The 20,774-nt window shown below is 44.4% G+C and overlaps 2 protein-coding genes across 2 annotated transcripts; both read left to right on the top strand.

The window, feature by feature from the left end:
* Positions 1 to 917: 917 nt before the first annotated feature.
* On the top strand, positions 918 to 9,229 carry LOC141016586 (intraflagellar transport protein 57 homolog). Its single transcript, XM_073491044.1, has 11 exons — positions 918 to 1,466; positions 2,122 to 2,296; positions 2,733 to 2,851; positions 3,320 to 3,410; positions 4,217 to 4,285; positions 4,439 to 4,561; positions 5,985 to 6,056; positions 6,818 to 6,949; positions 7,140 to 7,202; positions 7,675 to 7,741; positions 8,816 to 9,229. Exons 1-11 carry the CDS (start codon positions 1,309 to 1,311, stop codon positions 8,995 to 8,997), a joined length of 1,251 nt encoding a protein of 416 aa, XP_073347145.1. The 5' UTR covers positions 918 to 1,308; the 3' UTR covers positions 8,998 to 9,229.
* A 1,322-nt stretch (positions 9,230 to 10,551) lies between these two features.
* Positions 10,552 to 20,198, top strand: LOC141017102 (uncharacterized). The gene is made up of 5 exons (XM_073491719.1): positions 10,552 to 12,497; positions 14,414 to 14,545; positions 14,736 to 14,802; positions 15,842 to 15,970; positions 17,764 to 20,198. The coding sequence occupies exons 1-5, from the start codon at positions 10,827 to 10,829 to the stop codon at positions 19,524 to 19,526; spliced, it is 3,762 nt and encodes a 1,253-aa protein (XP_073347820.1). The 5' UTR covers positions 10,552 to 10,826; the 3' UTR covers positions 19,527 to 20,198.
* Positions 20,199 to 20,774: the final 576 nt, after the last annotated feature.

The raw sequence follows: 20,774 nt of genomic DNA, 5'->3' as shown, positions 1-20,774 counted from the left end.
CCTACTTTTAAGGTGCAATATGTATGAACTTTAGTTTAAAACATTAAATAATGAAGTAAATTATCGTCAGAATTTGAAGAAATAATAGTGCTGACGCTATCTGAAACTAGTCTTTGTGCTGTGTTGCACAGATATCTATTGAAGTTGGCATGCTAACCAGCTAGCCCCACTTTGTACGCTCCCTCCGGGTCTCCCAGTCCAGGCAGAGTCGGTTAATACGACCGCTAGCTGCTCGATTACCTGAACTGTTTACTTGCTGCAGCTAACGGCCGTCTGAGTTTTCCTTTGACTGTCTGAATCACATCCACACCTGCACGTTGTGTCTCTGTGAGTACGTTTCTCAGTTCAGCTGAGTCGAGGCCGTCGGCGCAGCAGCTCTGCAGCTCGCTGGGCACCATCAGTGATGCAGCAGGCAGTGAGCCGGCCTGTCAATCAAAACACAGTCGCCAGGGAGCTCCACCTGTGTGTTCACAGACAGACAGGGAGCAGCATGCAGATTAAACAAACACACACCTCCCTGCACTGCCTGCTGCACCACAGGGGGTCGGGGGGGGAGTTATGAATTATTCACACACACACACACACACACACATGTTCTCGTCTCCAGTGGTGTGAAGAAGTATGCAGATCCTCATCAGTGTTTTCCTTTTATATCTGATGTTTTTTGCTTTATTATTACTGCTGCATTAATGTGTAGCCTCTGTTGCATTTTACTGCTGTAGATGTTCGCAGCTGAGCTCATTTTAAGTACTTTATGTGTTATATAGATAGCTACAGAGATAATTACACCGGTGACTGCCTCCCTCTTTTCAAAATTCAATATTGTTAGTGAGCTTTTAATTTGAAAAGCGTCGGCAGCAAAGCATCCGCAGGAAGACTTTTATTTCGAAGGTCTACACAGGAAGCCGGGACGCTGAGTGGAGATGTTAGCACACGATGCTAACAGTTAGCGCCGTTAGATGAGCGAAGTGCTGCTACACCGCGGTCGGGTTGTATGTTTCCGGCCCGCAGAGATGCTTTCACCTGATAAATAACGTTTTTTTTTTACTTTGATAAACGTTGAAGATTAAAATATGATTTCGCTTTCCGCTAACGTTAGCTTCCTAGCTAGCTAGCGTTAGCTTCCTAGTTAGCTAGCGTTAGCGCTCGGTTGCCTGACAACAGAGAGGAAGCCAAACAAACTAGCTAGCTAGCACAAGCTAGCTGGCTGGCTGAAGGAGTCTGGCGTCTGGTTTTTGGGGTCGTTATAGTTAAACGTTGAGCTGCAGGAGAGGCAGCTGGGGATATTAATTTAAAAAATAAAGAAACATGATGGCGGATGACGGTAGACGAGGGGATGAAGACGAGCGCGGCCCGGGAGCAGCTCACCAGGTGTTCGTGGTGATGGAGAATCTGCTGGAGAAGCTGAAGGTGTTGAGCTTTGAGGAGGAAGTTCTGGCAAAACACAACATGAAAAATCTGTCCAGGTGAGGAATAAGTCCTTTAAAGTGGCACAAAGAAAAAAGAAAACTCAAGACTTTAACTGTACGTTTTATTCTTCTACTTCTGTTTGATTTAGTTATAAATTACTTTCCACACGGATGTGTCGATATTGAATGTTTGTGATGTTCCTGTTGAGTTGAGTTAATATTAATGAGGTAATATTACAAACTGGTTTCCATCAGTGAATAAACAAGCTGTTAATAAGGTCCCAGAACACTGTTTGAAGCTGGAAAGGTGGCAGGGTCCGCCACATGTAAACACAGTAAAACAGGATGACTGTGTTGTCCTTTTAAGGTCAGTTTGTTTATTCAGTTTATTCAGTCATGAAGACAAAGAGAGTTTGATTATTTAGTTTGTTTTAGACATTTTTAAAAAAAGAAATGACAGACTCTTTTTACATTTTTTTGGATAACTGTTCCTTAGAAGGTGCAGTGATTAGGATTTAAGGTTTAATGTTGCGCTGCCGTGTTTCTACATCAGCCCAGGACGGACCTTTTTAGTGGCACTGCAGAGGAAAACTCCAAACTCATCCCTTAAGAAACACGGCACAAGATGACCGCTCACTGCAGAAATGAGAGGACTGAGAATCTCCCTGCTTGTCACCTCCTGATGATCTCCCGTCTGTTTCCCCCTCATCAGACATTACTTTGTGTCCAGTCCATATCTGGCGTCCAACCCGGGCGAGCAGTTCTACATGTTCACCATCATCGCAGCGTGGCTCATAAACATGGCGGGCAGGCCGTTCACGGAGCCTCAGGAGTACGACGAGCCCAACGCCACCGTGTCCAACATCCTGGCGGAGCTCCGGTCTTTCGTAAGTGACACTTGACCCTCACTTCTGTGTGTTGTGACAAACAAACCATCCAACTCTTATTGTGGCGCTGTGATCAGTATGCAGGTTTCATTTTGTGCTTCTTAAATCTTCTCCCGACTGACGTAAAAGTGCTTTCACTCTTCCTCTGACAGGTTACACTTGGTTTTCATTTTTCACTCACACAATTGAGCGTCTTCTTCGTGTAGCTCAGAATAAACTGTTCTTTAGACGTTCAGAAGTCTGTCTCACACTTATCCTCCATGAAACGTGCCGACGCTCTGCAACTTGGCAGATGAATAGTGAATAAAACAGAATGAAATATAAAATGTTTCTGATTCTGACCTCGGGCTCCTTGTTGTTAGCTGCTGTTATACAGTTAGAAGTCAGAGGTTTGAGAGTACAGGGGAATGATTTGACTCCTCGATGTGTCTCTCAGGGTGTAAAAGTGGACTTCCCGCCCTCCAAACTGAAATCCGGTTCAGGTGAATACGTCTGTTTCGTGTTGGACCGACTGGCTGAGGAGGTTCTGAGGAGGAGGGGCTTCTCCTTCAGAAGGTACTCAAGCATTTCTCCTCTTCTCACCTCAATAACACAACTCAAATCTTTCCGGTCTCACTCTCGGCTCTCATTTGGTTTCATTTTGTTGAACGTCTGCTGCTCATTACGTTTGATCTCCTGCTGGGTTCCTTCTCAGGTCTTAAACGTTTAGATTTGGATATTTTCAGGTCAGATATTTAACTGGTGAGATGGATCCTGTAGGGAACCCTTTATAATTATATTTAGTTGTGATGGTGAAGGCTTCAAGAGTCTGGAAATCTTTGGTTGAGGTGACTTTAAAAATCCTCAAAGTGTTAAAAAGCTGAACAAACCCTGGTCTTTGCAGGTTTATCACAAGGCAAGCCAAGTGTAATTAAATACCACCATTTAGACACACAACAATTCAAAAAGTGGACATGCAGAGTGTCCAGGAGAAGCTGATTGTGTCTGTGTATTCTGACTTCCTGTCCCTCTTCTTTCCTCCAGACCAAACTACCCAGCAGAAACCACAGAAGAAGAGTCGGTGATCGAGGACGACGCAGAGCTCACACTCAGCAAAGTAGAAGAGGAGATGATCGTAGGTGTCCAGCTTGAGTTAGTCAAATGTTCATTTGTTACTTGCAAATCTGAGCCTGTTTAAATCAAACTGAATTAGTGCGTTTTATTATTAGTAGATGTTTCTTACTTTAAGAGCTGTTTGGACCCGTGTTACATCAGTGACCTGTCAGAGACTCTATACGATACAATACAGATAAAAAAGGATCACTGCAACCTCTGACCCTTCAAAATACTTTCTAACAGCTATAAAAAAGCACATTTATGAATAAAGGAGTCATAAACTTACTTGTTAGATTTATGTGACCAGTTTTGCAGCGACAGTGAAGCTGAATTTCCAGTCGAGTGTCACAGAGTCCGGCAGGTTTTAATGTTACTCGTGTTAAGGTTAAAGGGTAATTCTGGTATTTTTATACCAGGGTCCTATTTTTACATACTTCGTTGTGTAAATGATTAAAAGGTACAAAAGAGATTGTTATTCTAAGTGTGTGACAACATTATGGAAAGGATCCCTACAGAGAGAAAGAGTCAAATCATTTTTTTAAATACCACAACAGCTGTTATATCGCTTTGTTTAAAGCCACCAGACTCCATTGACAAAAACAGTAATTTTACCTCGAAAAACACGGGAGTTGCTCGTCTACTGCTGCCTCCATCGGTTAGTTCGTTGGTGTTATTATGTGACTTTGGTGTTTTTGAAGGAATCTGGTGGCTTAGTTCGGATCTGAACCGACATGTTTTTTCAGGTTAAATAGAATCAAAACAATCATTTGACTCACGTAACATCTGTAAAGTTTATCCACGTGTTTTGTGTGTGTGTGATCTCAGGAGGAGCCTGACGATGAGGAGGAGAACGTGATGGACCTGGAGGCTCTGAAGTTACGAACCACTCACACTGTGAGTTCGTCTGGAAATATGATGCGTCTGAAAACTTTTTAAACACATTTATTGTAAGATTTTGTCAGGAGGGTCTTGTTAGGAGACGACACAAGCCCCTTCAGGTTTGTAAATCTGAGAATGAAACTGATCGTGTTGTTGGTTCCCTGACAGGAAGCAGAGCCGTCCTCCAAACCGGACGAGATTCTGGAGTCGACGGTTGATGCTGCAGAGTGGAACCTGGAGGTGGAGAGAGTCCTGCCACAACTCAAGGTCACCATCAGGACGGACAACAAGGTACACACTCACCTGAGCACCGCCTGTAGCTGGACGTCTGTTCTCTGTGTTTTGTAGTTTGTGTCTTATTAGATCCTGTCTGGTGATGTTCGGAAATTGCATCACTTTGCTGCAAAGCAGCCTTTAAAACCAGGAAAAATCAAAGGTTGTAAGACTGTTGTGTCGGTCTGAGTTTCTCTCCTGTATAAACTGTTTAAACACAGGCTGCTGTTATTCTGTAGCTTCAGTTTCTAAGGTGAGTGCAAAGCAAAGCACTCTGGGTCGCTGCTCCACATTTACATTAGACACCGAGGGAGCTCATTCGATGAAAAAAGTCAATTTCAATTGAAAGTCTGAGCAGGTTTGAGCTCTAAGAACTGCTTTCATGAGTGGAAGTGAAGCTGTAACCAACTGAGGGGAAAGCTGAGACTCTTGTGAGGATAAAAAGCAGCAGGCAGGTGTCTTTGTGCTGATTTTAATGTCTTTAATGGCTCAGTGGTCCCTGAAGGCAACGGTCTGACATCTGTCTGTTGATTTTGTTGCAAAGCAGAATGTGGTATTAAAGTGTTGTCTCATAGATCAGTTGTGATTAGAAAAACAGGCTGAACTTTTACTACTTAACTACTGTTTTACTGCAGATAACTCATGAATATGCTCGACGTCCGTTCTGAATCCTTATTCATATTCTGGAGAGCATCCAGCCACGTCACCAGGTTAAAATGTTTGCAGCTAATGTTTCTGCAAACCACAGATACAGTGAGTCCATTCACTCTTGTCACAGGCTATGTGATTATTGACATTTGTACGAAACGCATCATCTCACATTACCTGTTTATTTCCCCGACTTTCATATGGAGAGGTGGAGGGGATGGTGGTGGAGGTACAGCCAACAGGGCCCCAATCCAGTGACCAGTGAAACCACAGCGTTTCAAACATATGACAGCATGACATCACTGGATATTTTTAATTTTGGGACAGTGTCCAGCCGTGGGACAGATATTATTGACGGGAAGTCGGGCCATCTTCAGCCATGTCCGCGCCAACAAAGCCAGGTGTTTTTAATGAGTCCTCGGGACATCTCCGGTTCTCTCCGGTTCTCTTCAGCAAGTTTTGTTACTTAGCTGAATGGTTGTTGTTTGTTTTAATCTGCTCTAGCTATATGTTAATTATAATGCTCCAAAATGATGTGAAACTTCATAGATATGACTGGAAAAAGTGAAGTGTCCACTTGAGGGAGGATTTTCAAACCCCGGTCAAAAGAGACAGACCGAGTAAAAACGCTGTGTGTTTACAATCTGTCTCTATTCTTACCATCCTGATTGTTCTTACTGTAATTCTGTCATAATGAGCTGTACCCCCCTCTGTTGCTCTTCCGGTAGTTTCCCAGCATGCTCTCTGTTGTGTTGCTCTTTGACCGGTCTCCGGTCTGTGTGTCGCTCTGCAGGACTGGAGGATCCACGTGGACCAGATGCATCAACACCGAGACGGAATCAAGTCCTCGCTCAAAGAGGCAAAGGTGCGTTCACTGACCTGGTTCGATACTAAGAGCAGTGTTAAGCTGATATCTGTGTGTGTGTGTGTGTGTGTGTGTGTGGCTCCACCTGCTGTTGTTTCTTGGTATAATTACAGCAGACGATCTACATTGAATGCTGCAGCACTACTGGTGTCGTTACTGTGAGAAACAATCATTGATTTAGAGTGTTTTCTTTGTTTCCTCTCCACGACATCACAGAGGCAAATATTTTCCAACACGTTACTCGACACTTTAGAAAGTAAGAGTTTTACACACACAATGTATGACGACTAAATGATAAACTACCCGACACTATTCAGTAAGTACAGCTGAAACCAGAGCAGCTCAGTAGAGCGCATACCTCCGCCAAGGCCCAGTAGTCAACTTTAGTTCAATCAAGCCTAATCCAAGATAACGTAAAACATTAAAAACACTTCCAGCTGCAGCAATTTGCTTTTCCATGTGGTGAACTCCAGTGGGCTGCGGTGACGTCCCGTCTTCCCCTCAAACAAGTGCGTGATGTTGCAAATCGATATTCAGCTCACAATCATCTACTGACGTCAGCCTGGAACATTTTACTGCAGCCACCGCTTTTTGTTGAGAAAATCAACATCTTCATCTGGAGTACAGAAGAAATGTACACACAGAAAAGTTCATGGGCTGGAACTGAAAATGGCAGCAGGGATTCTTCTGGAAACATCCTTTAATAATATCCAGCTGTGTGTCATGACGGCGTCCTGGTGTGTCCTTTCCTGTCTCTGCAGAGTTACCTGGACAAACTGCAGGAGGACATCGGTAAGACTCTTGAGAAGGTGAGCAGCAGAGAGAAATACATCAACAACCAGCTGGAGCATCTGATCCAGGAGTACCGCAGCGCTCAGGCCAAACTCAGCGAGGTAAACGCCAAAAGACAAGTATGACAAACAAAAACTTCCAGCTGATCGATTGAAGGTTTTAGGAATGGGCAAAAACGCAGAAAGGTTGTTCTGTCCTGATGCACGTTTGGATTTCAAGTTTGGAAATATAAATCATTCTTTATTTAAGGACCAAACACAAACCTGGTAACAAACACGTGTTCTCCAACAGGCAAAGGAGCACTACCAGCAGGCCAGTGGAGGAGTGACTGAGAGGACCAGAGTCCTGGCAGAGGTCAGTGAACACATCGTATGTTTTCATGTCACTGAGGTCGTGTCCGTGTGGAGAAAGACCCAACATTAACATTCATCTCTGGTGATGCGAACACAAACGGACGGCTCTAAATACAAGTGTAAATGACCACCAAGACGCTGGCGAGGTGGTCTGGGACACATTGGACCACATTGTAAATGTCATGATGCGTCCCCGACAAGGACATCATCAGTGGAGGATGTGATGGTTGTTACGGTGACAAAATGACTTGTCTGGGCTCTTAACCTGCCAATGTTAGCAGCAGATGTTAACACACTGTCTGTTTCAACCAACGCTTCAAACTAGCAACTGCAATATCACCAGACTCCCTTAACAAATCGCAGCATTTTGAGAGTTGGTGAGTGAGGAGAAACTTTACACGATTTGTGACACAGCTGCAGCAAATTCTTAATCATTGGTGCCTTCTTCTAAATTCAGCTTCTGTGTGTTTCAGATCAGTGAAGAGCTGGAGAAGGTGAAGCAGGAGATGGAGGAGAAAGGCAGCAGCATGTCTGACGGAGGTGAATCTGATGACTGACTCTGTGTCTAAGTTAATTTGAAGAAATAAGCTGTCTGTGTTTGATACCGACCGTCTGTCTGTGTTTGATACCGACCGCCTGTCTGTGTTTGATACCGACCGCCTGTCTGTGTTTGATACCGACCGTCTGTCTGTGTTTGATACCGACCGCCCGTCTGTGTTTGATACCGACCGTCCGTCTGTGTTTGATACCGACCGCCTGTCTGTGTTTGATACCGACCGCCCGTCTGTGTTTGATACCGACCGCCCGTCTGTGTTTGATACCGACCGCCTGTCTGTGTTTGATACCGACCGCCCGTCTGTGTTTGATACCGACCATCTGTCTGTGTTTGATACCGACCGTCTGTCTGTGTTTGATACCGACCGCCCGTCTGTGTTTGATACCGACCATCTGTCTGTGTTTGATACCGACCGTCTGTCTGTGTTTGATACCGACCGCCTGTCTGTGTTTGATACCGACCGTCTGTCTGTGTTTGATACCGACCGTCTGTCTGTGTTTGATACCGACCGTCTGTCTTTGTTTGATACCAACCGCCTGTCTGTGTTTGATACCGACCGTCTGTCTGTGTTTGATACCGTCTGTCTGTGTTTGATACCGACCGTCTGTCTGTGTTTGATACCGACCGTCCGTCTGTGTTTGATACCGACCGTCTGTCTGTGTTTGATACCGTCTGTCTGTGTTTGATACCGACCGTCCGTCTGTGTTTGATACCGACCGTCCGTCTGTGTTTGATAACGACCTTCTGTCTGTGTTTGATACCGACCGTCTGTCTGTGTTTGATACCGACCGCCCGTCTGTGTTTGATACCGACCGCCCGTCTGTGTTTGATACCGACCGTCCGTCTGTGTTTGATACCGACCGTCCGTCTGTGTTTGATAACGACCTTCTGTCTGTGTTTGATACCGACCGTCTGTCTGTGTTTGATACCGACCGTCCGTCTGTGTTTGATACCGACCGCCTGTCTGTGTTTGATACCGACCGTCCGTCTGTGTTTGATACCGACCGTCCGTCTGTGTTTGATACCGACCGCCTGTCTGTGTTTGATTCCTCCTTCAGCTCCGGTGGTGAAGATCAAGCAGAGTTTGACCAAGCTGAAGCAGGAGATCGTTCAGATGGACGTGAGGATCGGCGTCGTCGAGCACACGCTGCTTCAGGCCAAACTCAAAGAGAAGTCCAACATGACACGCGACATGCACGCCACCAACATCCCCGAGCCGGCCGCCGGGCCCTTCGCTTAGGTTGACCGCCACAAACAACAAACACCAGCAGCTGTCTCATGTATTTCTCATGACGTTGGATCTTTAACACTTGTGTCTCCACAGTGTCGGTCCGTCAGCTGGAACAGTTCATCAGTTTGACTCTTTGTCCTGAACGTCACTTATTTATTTCTCAGATACATTTTTTATTGAGAGTATCTGGTTTCCTTTTTTGTGAATATGAACATACAATAAATTTTTATTCCAACAATAATTTCTGTCTTTTGTTGAAGTTGAATTTGTTCTGTGAACATTTACTCTGAGCAAAAAGGCCACGAGACGTCAGCAGCAGAGAAACTCCTGAACCTGATGAGGTTTTAATTTTAAAACTCTGATTTTATTCACCTTTAAATGACAGAATGAAAACAGGTCCAATGTTCCAACACAAGAGGGCGCCGTCATCCTGCCAACCACAGATGTGTTGGAGGTTAAAGCTCCTCAGCTCACCTGTTATACAGTTTTAGTTAACAACATGTGTTGAGGCTGATGTGAGTCTTCATCATTAAGGTGCAGTGCGTCACACATCATGGTAAACGTGTGTCGGACCACTGAAAGTGCAGATTGGATCTCTGTTGCCTCCTTCAAACTACAGTCAGCTCTCTGTGTGAGGTTGATCCATCACACAGGACACATCGTCAGCCCGCTGCAGGAAGTTAAAGTGAGAGTCTTGAACTTTAACACTCGTCGGTTTACACAGTAAAGATGATCAAATGTGTCCTTGTGATGCACCGGTGTTACAAGTCCTCATCTCTGACACTTCACCTTTTACACCCAGTGGAGAATTACATCATTTACAACTAAAAGAGCTTAAATTATTGTTTTATCAGCCTTTTTTTATTTTAACTTTAGTTTTTCCTCCTTTGTTTCAGCTTCAAATCAGCCACGTTTTACAAAAGTCTTGTGGTTTCTTTTGGCCTGATGAGACTTCATGCGTCCACCTGCTGAAGTTCAGCTGACGATGTTGTGTTTGAAGAAGATTCGATTTCAAGATGAAACTTTCACATCAACAGTTTTCAGTCAGCCTGAGATCATTTTAAGGTCCCGATGATGGAAATCAAATGTTTGGCTGTGATCACACGAGGAAACAGACTAAAGTACATCCACTTTACTGATTTATTGATTCATATAAATCATCACATGAACAGCAGAAGCAGCTGATCTGGTTCATTTGTGTCCTTCTGGGTTCAGAGTGACAACAAATATCTGGATTGATGATTTTTGTTTGAAGCTTGAAAAGCTGGTTTGACTCAGGATGATGTTGTGAAACAGAAATGTTAATCATTAAACGTGAGAACATTTTATTCCAGCAGCTTCAGTGTTTTATGACAGGCTGGTTTGATGACTCCCTGTTGAAGGTCGACTGTTTTTATGAGCAGGAAAATAAAACTGAACACAATCTGAGGAAGAGTTAGAGAACTATGGAGCCGTCAGCAAAGCCTGAGGAGCCCAGAAATATTTCACAACTAAAAACTTTGATGTTCTCAAATGTGGAGCAGGTTGTAACTGAGGCTTCATTGTAAACCAGCGAACAAAGTCCAGAGTCACAGAGCGGCTCCTCGTCCTGGAATGAAGCACAGCTGGATCAGCCCTCCCTCTTCTTCCTGCTCTCAAACACAGCAGCTCCACTCTGTCACTTTATCTCCTTGTTCCCTCCCCTTCAGATCTGCACTTTGAATGAGGGTGTAACCAGGAAGTGAAGGAGCTGACGAGCCTCATTCACTGCAGAAGCTCATGTTGTTCAGATCAGAGCTCAGACTAGTTTCAGTTATCAGGAAGTGAATCTCAGACAGTCGTCGACACTCGGAGGTGAAATGGCTCAACAAAACAATCAACTGGACCGAGCAAAGTTCTGCTGTTCCATCTGTTTTGATCTACTGAAGGATCCGGTGACTATTCCCTGTGGACACAGCTACTGCATGAACTGTATTCAAAGCTACTGGGACGAAGAGGATGAGAAGAAAACCCACAGCTGCCCTCAGTGTAGGCAGAGCTTCACACCGAGGCCTGTCCTGGTGAAAAGCACCGTGTTAGCAGATTTAGTGGAGGAGCTGAAGAAGACTGGACTCCAAGCTGCTCCTGCTGATCTCTGCTATGCTGGACCTGAAGATGTGGCCTGTGATGTCTGCACTGGGAGGAAACTGAGAGCAGTTAAGTCCTGTCTGGTCTGTCTGGTCTCTTTCTGTGAGAAACATCTTCAGCCTCACTTTGATGTGGCTCAATTCAAGAAACACAAGCTGGTGGAGCCGACAGAGAAGCTCCAGGAGAACATCTGCTCTCGTCATGATGAGGTGATGAAGATCTTCTGCCGTACTGATCAGCAGACCATCTGTATTTTGTGCTCCATGGACGAACATAAAGGCCACGACACAGTGTCAGCTGCAGCAGAGAGGACTGAGAGGCAGAGAGAGCTCGAGGTGAGTCGACAAAACATCCAGCAGAGAATCCAGGACAGAGAGGAAGATGTGAAGGTGCTTCAACAGGAGGTGGAGGCCATCAATGGCTCTGCTGATAAAGCAGTGGAGCACAGTGAGAAGATCTTCACCGAGCTGATCCGTCTCATGGAGAAAAGACGCTCTGATGTGAAGCAGCAGGTCAGATCCCAGCAGGAAACTGAAGTGAGTCGAGTCAAAGAGCTTCAGGAGAAGCTGGAGCAGGAGATCACTGAGCTGAAGAGGAAAGACGCTGAGCTGAAGAAGCTCTCACACACAGAGGATCACAACCAGTTTCTACACAACTACCCCTCACTGTCAGCACTCAGTGAGTCTACACACTCATCCAGCATCAATATCCGTCCTCTGAGATACTTTGAGGATGTGACAGCAGCTGTGTCAGAGGTCAGAGACAAACTACAGGACGTCCTGAGAGAGACATGGACAAACATCTCACTGACAGTGACTGAAGTGGATGTTTTACTGTCACTACCAGAGAACAAGACCAGAGCTGGACTCTTAAGATGTTCACGTGAAATCACACTGGATCCAAACACAGCACACACACAGCTGTTATTATCTGAGGGGAACAGAAAAGCAACATACATCAGACAACCACAGTCTTATTCTAGTCACCCAGACAGATTCACCTACTGGTCTCAGGTCCTGAGTAGAGAGAGTCTGACTGGACGTTGTTACTGGGAGGTGGAGTGGAGAGGAGGAGGAGTTTATGTAGCAGTCGCATACAAGAGTATCAGGAGAGCAGGGAGCTCTGATGAATCTTTGTTTGGACAAAATGACAAATCTTGGATGTTAGATTGTGTCAATAACAGTTATAACTTTTATCACAACAAAGTCCAAACTCCCGTCTCAGGTCCTCGGTCCTCCAGAGTTGGAGTGTACCTGGATCACAGTGCAGGTATTCTGTCCTTCTACAGCGTCTCTGAAACCATCACTCTCCTCCACAGAGTCCAGACCACATTCACTCAGCCTCTCTATGCTGGAGTTTGGGTTTATTGTTCTGACACCAGTGCTGAGTTCAGTAAACTCAAATAGACAGAAGTAATTTAAGGGACAGTGAGTTAAACTCTGAGTTTTAACTCTTAAACTTTTTCTGTCTTCATGTTTGTGGCTGATTGTTGTGTGGTGTCTTCACCTGTCAATCAAACATGATGGGCGGGACTTTGACATCTTCTCATCTGTTGTTGTGTAAATGTTTGAGTGTCTTTAGGTGGCGCTCCTTCCTGTGTCTGTTTAACCATGGAGGCTCTCACTGCTCATGATGACTTTTGTTCAGCTGAACTGACATTTGTCTGCATGAAGATATAAACGTGTCTGTGCTCTAAATGTGTGTTGAATATTTGTACTGATGTGTTTGCATGTTGTTGTTTCTCTCCCACTGCATGAGTCTAAAGAGAGAAAGCAGCAGAGCTTCATTTATCCTACATATTTAGTTCTCATCACTTTGTACATGTTTAAATTCATCTATAATCACATTTACATTTATTTGTTTGGCAGAACAAAAGCTGTCCTTGTTCCAATCGTCACACAAATTCAATAATATATGAGGAAGATCATTTATTATTTTCTTGTACGTAGCTGAGATTCAAACAAACTGATTGTGTGGATGAAGTGAAATCATTGAACCAGAGTCATTGAACAGACTTTACTGATGGGACGTGTGAACAAACTGAAGCTTTACATGGTGAATAAACAAACACGAACAAAGTCTTTTCTTGTGGTCTTTGTAGTGCTTCATGCAACATTAATAGGGAGTTTTGGGTTAAATATGGCTATCAATAACAATTAATGATTATCAGGGATAATTATTAATTATGATAAATAATAAGATCCAATTTATATTAGATCACCTCGGGGCACCACCCTTGAAGAACAGAAAAGATGGTCAATTCACCAAATCAGCCTCATAAAAATGTACTAAACTGTTTGTAACGGATTAATAATTAAGTTAATAACTACAACCAATATTGTCATAACAGCTGTAATGGTCGAAGGATTTTTGAGTTCTTGACAGTCGATGTTGGCAACATTCACTCTTGTACAATATAAAAATAGAAAGCATGAAGGTTCAAAAGTCTTTTATTTAACACAAAGATGAAAACACACTAACTAACATGTACTATATACAGCTGTGTGTGTGTGTGTGTGTGTGTGTGTGTGTGTGTGTGTGTGTGTGTGTGTGTGTGTGTGTGGCTCCACCTGCTGTTGTTTCTTGGTATAATTACAGCAGACGATCTACATTGAATGCTGCAGCACTACTGGTGTCGTTACTGTGACAAACAATCATTTATTTAGCTGCTTTTTTTTCATTGAACTGACAAAGTTGAAGCTGCAGTTGAAGAGAAGAACAATGATCTCACGTCAGCTGAGTGTTTTCTTTGTTTCCTCTCCACGACATCACAGAGGCAAAGATTTTCCAACACGTTACTCGACACTTTAGAAAGTAAGAGTTTTACACACAGAATGTATGACGACTAAATGATAAACTACCCGACACTATTCAGTAAGTACAGCTGAAACTAGAGCAGCTCAGTAGAGCGCATACCTCCGCCAAGGCCCAGTAGTCAACTTTAATTCAATCAAGCCTAATCCAAGATAACGTAAAACATTAAAAACACTTCCAGCTGCAGCAATTTGCTTTTCCATGTGGTGAACTCCAGTGGGCTGCGGTGACGTCCCGTCTTCCCCTCAAACAAGTGCGTGATGTTGCAAATCGATATTCAGCTCACAATCATCTACTGACGTCAGCCTGGAACATTTTACTGCAGCCACCGCTTTTTGTTGAGAAAATCAACATCTTCATCTGGAGTACAGAAGAAATGTACACACAGAAAAGTTCATGGGCTGGAACTGAAAATGGCAGCAGGGATTCTTCTGGAAACATCCTTTAATAATATCCAGCTGTGTGTCATGACGGCGTCCTGGTGTGTCCTTTCCTGTCTCTGCAGAGTTACCTGGACAAACTGCAGGAGGACATCGGTAAGACTCTTGAGAAGGTGAGCAGCAGAGAGAAATACATCAACAACCAGCTGGAGCATCTGATCCAGGAGTACCGCAGCGCTCAGGCCAAACTCAGCGAGGTAAACGCCAAAAGACAAGTATGACAAACAAAAACTTCCAGCTGATCGATTGAAGGTTTTAGGAATGGGCAAAAACACAGAAAGGTTGTTCTGTCCTGATGCACGTTTGGATTTCAAGTTTGGAAATATAAATCATTCTTTATTTGAGGACCAAACACAAACCTGGTAACAAACACGTGTTCTCCAACAGGCAAAGGAGCACTACCAGCAGGCCAGTGGAGGAGTGACTGAGAGGACCAGAGTCCTGGCAGAGGTCAGTGAACACATCGTATGTTTTCATGTCACTGCGGTCGTGTCCGTGTGGAGAAAGACCCGACATTAACATCCATCTCTGGTGATCCGAACACAAACGGACGTTTAAATACAAGTGTAAATGACCACCAAGACGCTGGCGAGGTGGTCTGGGACACATTGGACCACATTGTAAATGTCATGATGCGTCCCCGACAAGGACATCATCAGTGGAGGATGTGATGGTTGTTACGGTGACAAAATGACTTGTCTGGGCTCTTAACCTGCCAATGTTAGCAGCAGATGTTAACACACTGTCTGCTTCAACCAACGCTTCAAACTAGCAACTGCAATATCACCAGACTCCCTTAACAAATCGCATCATTTTGAGAGTTGGTGAGTGAGGAGAAACTTTACACGATTTGTGACACAGCTGCAGCAAATTCTTAATCATTGGTGCCTTCTTCTAAATTCAGCTTCTGTGTGTTTCAGATCAGTGAAGAGCTGGAGAAGGTGAAGCAGGAGATGGAGGAGAAAGGCAGCAGCATGTCTGACGGAGGTGAATCTGATGACTGACTCTGTGTCTAAGTTAATTTGAAGGAATGAGCCGTCTGTGTTTGATACCGACCGTCTGTCTGTGTTTGATACCGACCGTCCGTCTGTGTTTGATACCGACCGTCCGTCTGTGTTTGATACCGACCGTCCGTCTGTGTTTGATACCGACCGTCCGTCTGTGTTTGATACCGACCGTCTGTCTGTCTTTGATACCGACCGCCTGTCTGTGTTTGATACCGACCGCCTGTCTGTGTTTGATACCGACCGTCTGTCTGTGTTTGATACCGACCGTCTGTCTGTGTTTGATACCGACCGTCTGTCTGTGTTTGATACCGACCGTCTGTCTGTGTTTGATACCGACCGTCTGTCTGTGTTTGATACCGTCTGTCTGTCTGTGTTTGATACCGACCGTCCGTCTGTGTTTGATACCGACCGTCTGTCTGTGTTTGATACCGACCGTCTGTCTGTGTTTGATACCGACCGTCTGTCCGTGTTTGATTCCTCCTTCAGCTCCGGTGGTGAAGATCAAGCAGAGTTTGACCAAGCTGAAGCAGGAGATCGTTCAGATGGACGTGAGGATCGGCGTCGTCGAGCACACGCTGCTTCAGGCCAAACTCAAAGAGAAGTCCATCATGACACGCGACATGCACGCCACCAACATCCCCGAGCCGGCCGCCGGGCCCTTCGCTTAGGTTGACCGGCACAAACAACAAACACCAGCAGCTGTCTCATGTATTTCTCATGACGTTGGATCTTTAACACTTGTGTCTCCACAGTGTCGGTCCGTCAGCTGGAACAGTTCATCAGTTTGACTCTTTGTCCTGAACGTCACTTATTTATTTCTCAGCTACATTTTTTATGAAGAGTATTTGGTTTCCTTTTTTGTGAATATGAACATACAATAAATTTTTATTCCAACAATAATTTCTGTCTTTGTTGAAGTTGAATTTGTTCTGTGAACATTTACTCTGAGCAAAAAGGCCACGAGACGTCAGCAGCAGAGAAACTCCTGAACCTGATGAGGTTTTAATTTTCAAAACTCTGATTTTATTCACCTTTAAATGACAGAATGAATCCAGGTCCAATGTTTCAACACAAGAGGGCGCCGTCATCCTGCCAACCACAGATGTGTTGGAGGTTAAAGCTCCTCAGCTCACCTGTTATACAGTTTTAGTTAACAACATGTGTTGAGGCTGATGTGAGTCTTCATCATTAAGGTGCAGTGCGTCACACATCATGGTAAATGTGTGTCGGACCACTGAAAGTGCAGATTGGATCTGTGTTGCCTCCTTCAAACTACAGTCAGCTCTGTGTGTGAGGTTGATCCATCACACAGGACACATCGTCAGCCCGCTGCAGGAAGTTAAAGTGAGAGTCTTGAAGTTTAACACTCGTCGGTTTACACAGTAAAGATGATAAAATGTCTCCTTGTGATGCACCGGTGTTACGAGTCCTCATCTCTGACACTTCACCTTTTACACCCAGTGGAGAATTACATCATTTACAACTAAAAGAGCTTAAATTATTGTTTCATCAGCCTTTTTTTATTTTAACTTTAGTTTTTCCTCCTTTATTTCAGCTTCAAATCAGCCACGTTTTACAAAAGTCTTGCGGTTTCTTTTGGCCTGATGCGACTTCATGCGTCCACCTGCTGAAGTTCAGCTGACGATGTGTTTGAAGAAGATTCGATTTCAAGATGAAACTTTCACATCAACAGTTTTCAGTCAGCCTGAAATCATTTTAAGGTCCCGATGATGGAAATCAAATGTTTGGCTGTGATCACACGAGGAAACAGACTAAAGTACATCCACTTTACTGATTTATTGATTCATATAAATCATCACATGAACAGCAGAAGCAGCTGATCTGGTTCATTTGTGTCCTTCTGGGTTCAGAGTGACGACAAATATCTGGATTGATGATTTTAGTTTGAAGCTTGAAAAGCTGGTTTGACTCAGGATGATGTTGTGAAACAGAAATGTTAATCATTAAACGTGAGAACATTATATTCCAGCAGCTTCAGTGTTTTATGACAGGCTGGTTTGATGACTCCCTGTTGAAGGTCGACTGTTTTTATGAGCAGGAAAATAAAACTGAACACAATCTGAGGAAGAGTTAGAGAACTATGGAGCCGTCAGCAAAGCCTGAGGAGCCCAGAAATATTTCACAACTAAAAACTTTGATGTTGTCAAATGTGGAGCAGGTTTTAACTGAGGCTTCGTTGTAAACGAGCGAACAAAGTCCAGAGTCACAGAGCGGCTCCTCGTCCTGGAATGAAGCACAGCTGGATCAGCCCTCCCTCTTCTTCCTGCTCTCAAACACAGCAGCTCCACTCTGTCACTTTATCTCCTTGTTCCCTCCCCTTCAGATCTGCACTTTGAATGAGGGTGTAACCAGGAAGTGAAGGAGCTGACGAGCCTGAGTCACTGCAGAAGCTCATGTTGTTCAGATCAGAGCTCAGACTAGTTTCAGTTATCAGGAAGTGAATCTCAGACAGTCGTCGACACGCGGAGGTGAAATGGCTCAACAAAACAATCAACTGGACCGAGCAAAGTTCTGCTGTTCCATCTGTTTGGATCTACTGAAGGATCCGGTGACGATTCCCTGTGGACACAGCTACTGCATGAACTGTATTCAAAGCTACTGGGACACAGAGGATGAGAAGAAAACCCACAGCTGCCCTCAGTGTAGGCAGAGCTTCACACCGAGGCCTGTCCTGGTGAAAAGCACCGTGTTAGCAGATTTAGTGGAGGAGCTGAAGAAGACTGGACTCCAAGCTGCTCCTGCTGATCTCTGCTATGCTGGAGCTGAAGATGTGGCCTGTGATGTCTGCACTGGGAGGAAACTGAGAGCAGTTAAGTCCTGTTTGTCCTGTCCGGCCTCTTACTGTGAGAAACACCTGCAGCCTCATTATGAAGCAGCTCCTTTAAAGAAACACAAGCTGGTGGAGCCGTCCAAGAAGCTCCAGGAGAACATCTGCTCTCGTCACGATGAGGTGATGAAGATCTTCTGCCGTACTGATCAGCAGACCATCTGTATTTTGTGCTCCATGGACGAACATAAAGGCCACGACACAGTGTCAGCTGCAGCAGAGAGGACTGAGAGGCAGAGAGAGCTGGAGGTGAGTCGACAAAACATCCAGCAGAGAATCCAGGACAGAGAGGAAGATGTGAAGGTGCTTCAACAGGAGGTGGAGGCCATCAATGGCTCTGCTGATAAAGCAGCGGAGCACAGTGAGAAGATCTTCACCGAGCTGATCCGTCTCATGGAGAAAAGACGCTCTGATGTGAAGCAGCAGGTCAGATCCCAGCAGGAAACTGAAGTGAGTCGAGTCAAAGAGCTTCAGGAGAAGCTGGAGCAGGAGATCACTGAGCTGAAGAGGAAAGACGCTGAGCTGAAGAAGCTCTCACACACAGAGGATCACAACCAGTTTCTACACAACTACCCCTCACTGTCAGCACTCAGTGAGTCTACACACTCATCCAGCATCAATATCCGTCCTCTGAGATACTTTGAGGATGTGACAGCAGCTGTGTCAGAGGTCAGAGACAAACTACAGGACGTCCTGAGAGAGACATGGACAAACATCTCACTGACAGTGACTGAAGTGGATGTTTTACTGTCAAACCCACAACCAGAGCCTGAGACCAGAGCTGGACTCTTAAGATGTTCACGTGAAATCACACTGGATCCAAACACAGCACACACACATCTGTTATTATCTGAGGGGAACAGAAAAGTAACAAACATGAGACAACATCAGTCTTATTCTAGTCACCCAGACAGATTCACTGACTGGTGTCAGGTCCTGAGTAGAGAGAGTCTGACTGGACGTTGTTACTGGGAGGTGGAGTGGAGAGGAAGATATGTTGATGTAGCAGTCGCATACAACAATATCAGGAGAGCAGGGGACTCTGATGAATCTTCGTTTGGACGAAATGACAAATCTTGGTCATTACAACGTTACAATGACAGTTATTACTTTTATCACAACAAAGTCCAAACTCGCGTCTCAGGTCCTCGGTCCTCCAGAGTTGGAGTGTACCTGGATCACAGTGCAGGTATTCTGTCCTTCTACAGCGTCTCTGAAACCATCACTCTCCTCCACAGAGTCCAGACCACATTCACTCAGCCTCTCTATGCTGGACTTTATGTTTATTCTGACACCACTGCTGAGTTCAGTAAACTCAAATAGACAGAAGTCATTTAAGGGACAGTGAGTTAAACTCTGAGTTTTAACTCTTAAACTTATTCTGTCTTCATGTTTGTGGCTGATTGTTGTGTGGTGTCTTCACCTGTCAATCAAACATGATGGGCGGGACTTTGACATCTTCTCATCTGTTGTTGTGTAAATGTTTGAGTGTCTTTAGGTGGCGCTCCTTCCTGTGTCTGTTTAACCATGGAGGCTCTCACTGCTCATGATGACTTTTGTTCAGCTGAACTGACATTTGTCTGCATGAAGATATAAACGTGTCTGTGCTCTAAATGTGTGTTGAATATTTGTACTGATGTGTTTGCATGTTGTTGTTTCTCTCCCACTGCATGAGTCTAAAGAGAGAAAGCAGCAGAGCTTCATTTATCCTACATATTTAGTTCTCATCACTTTGTACATGTTTAAATTCATCTATAATCACATTTACATTTATTTGTTTGGCAGAACAAAAGCTGTCGTTGTTCCAATCATCACACAAATTCAATAATATATGAGGAAGATCATTTATTATGTTCTTGTACGTAGCTGAGATTCAAACAAACTGATTGTGTGGATGAAGTGAAATCATTGAACCAGAGTCATTGAACAGACTTTACTGATGGGACGTGTGAACAAACTGAAGCTTTACATGGTGAATAAACAAACAGGAACAAAGTCTTTTCTTGTCGTCTTCATTCCAGGGTCTCACACAGAGCTGATGGAGAACATGTGACACTAACATGAGAGTATAACTGAGGCACTTTTCCTCCTCAAACACCACAAAGTTCACAGTTCATGTTCAGAGCTGAAGCCGTCAGAAAATCATCAAATGAATAAATTATTCTTCACGTTTGGTTTCAAGTATTTCCATGTTGTTGAATCATAATTCTAGAAGTCAGAGAACTTAAAAAGCCTCAAATGTCACATTCCTAAATACTATTTACAACCTGAGAGCTGATGTGAAGAATATTTGTAAAGCTGAAACTCTTCTCTCCCGTCTTTCCCGTGTGACCTGAATGCAGCATCAGTGTTACAGGCTGTGACTCCTGTGAACAAACTGACACAATGTGATGTCACATATATTTAAATGTGTCTTTACTGATGTTGTTTGAAGCTGCCAAAGGCTCAGTGAAGTTTCTACATGTCTTCCTGCAGTGAACATCACAGCAGGTCAACAAGTGAACTGTGAAAACTGATGCAGGACACAAGAGGGCGCCGTCATCCTGCTAACCAGAGATGTAGTGGAGGTTA

Source organism: Pagrus major, chromosome 21, assembly GCF_040436345.1.
Source record: "Pagrus major chromosome 21, Pma_NU_1.0".
NCBI classification, from domain to species: Eukaryota; Metazoa; Chordata; class Actinopteri; order Spariformes; family Sparidae; genus Pagrus; species Pagrus major.
This window is presented reverse-complemented; position numbering and strand designations above follow the sequence as displayed.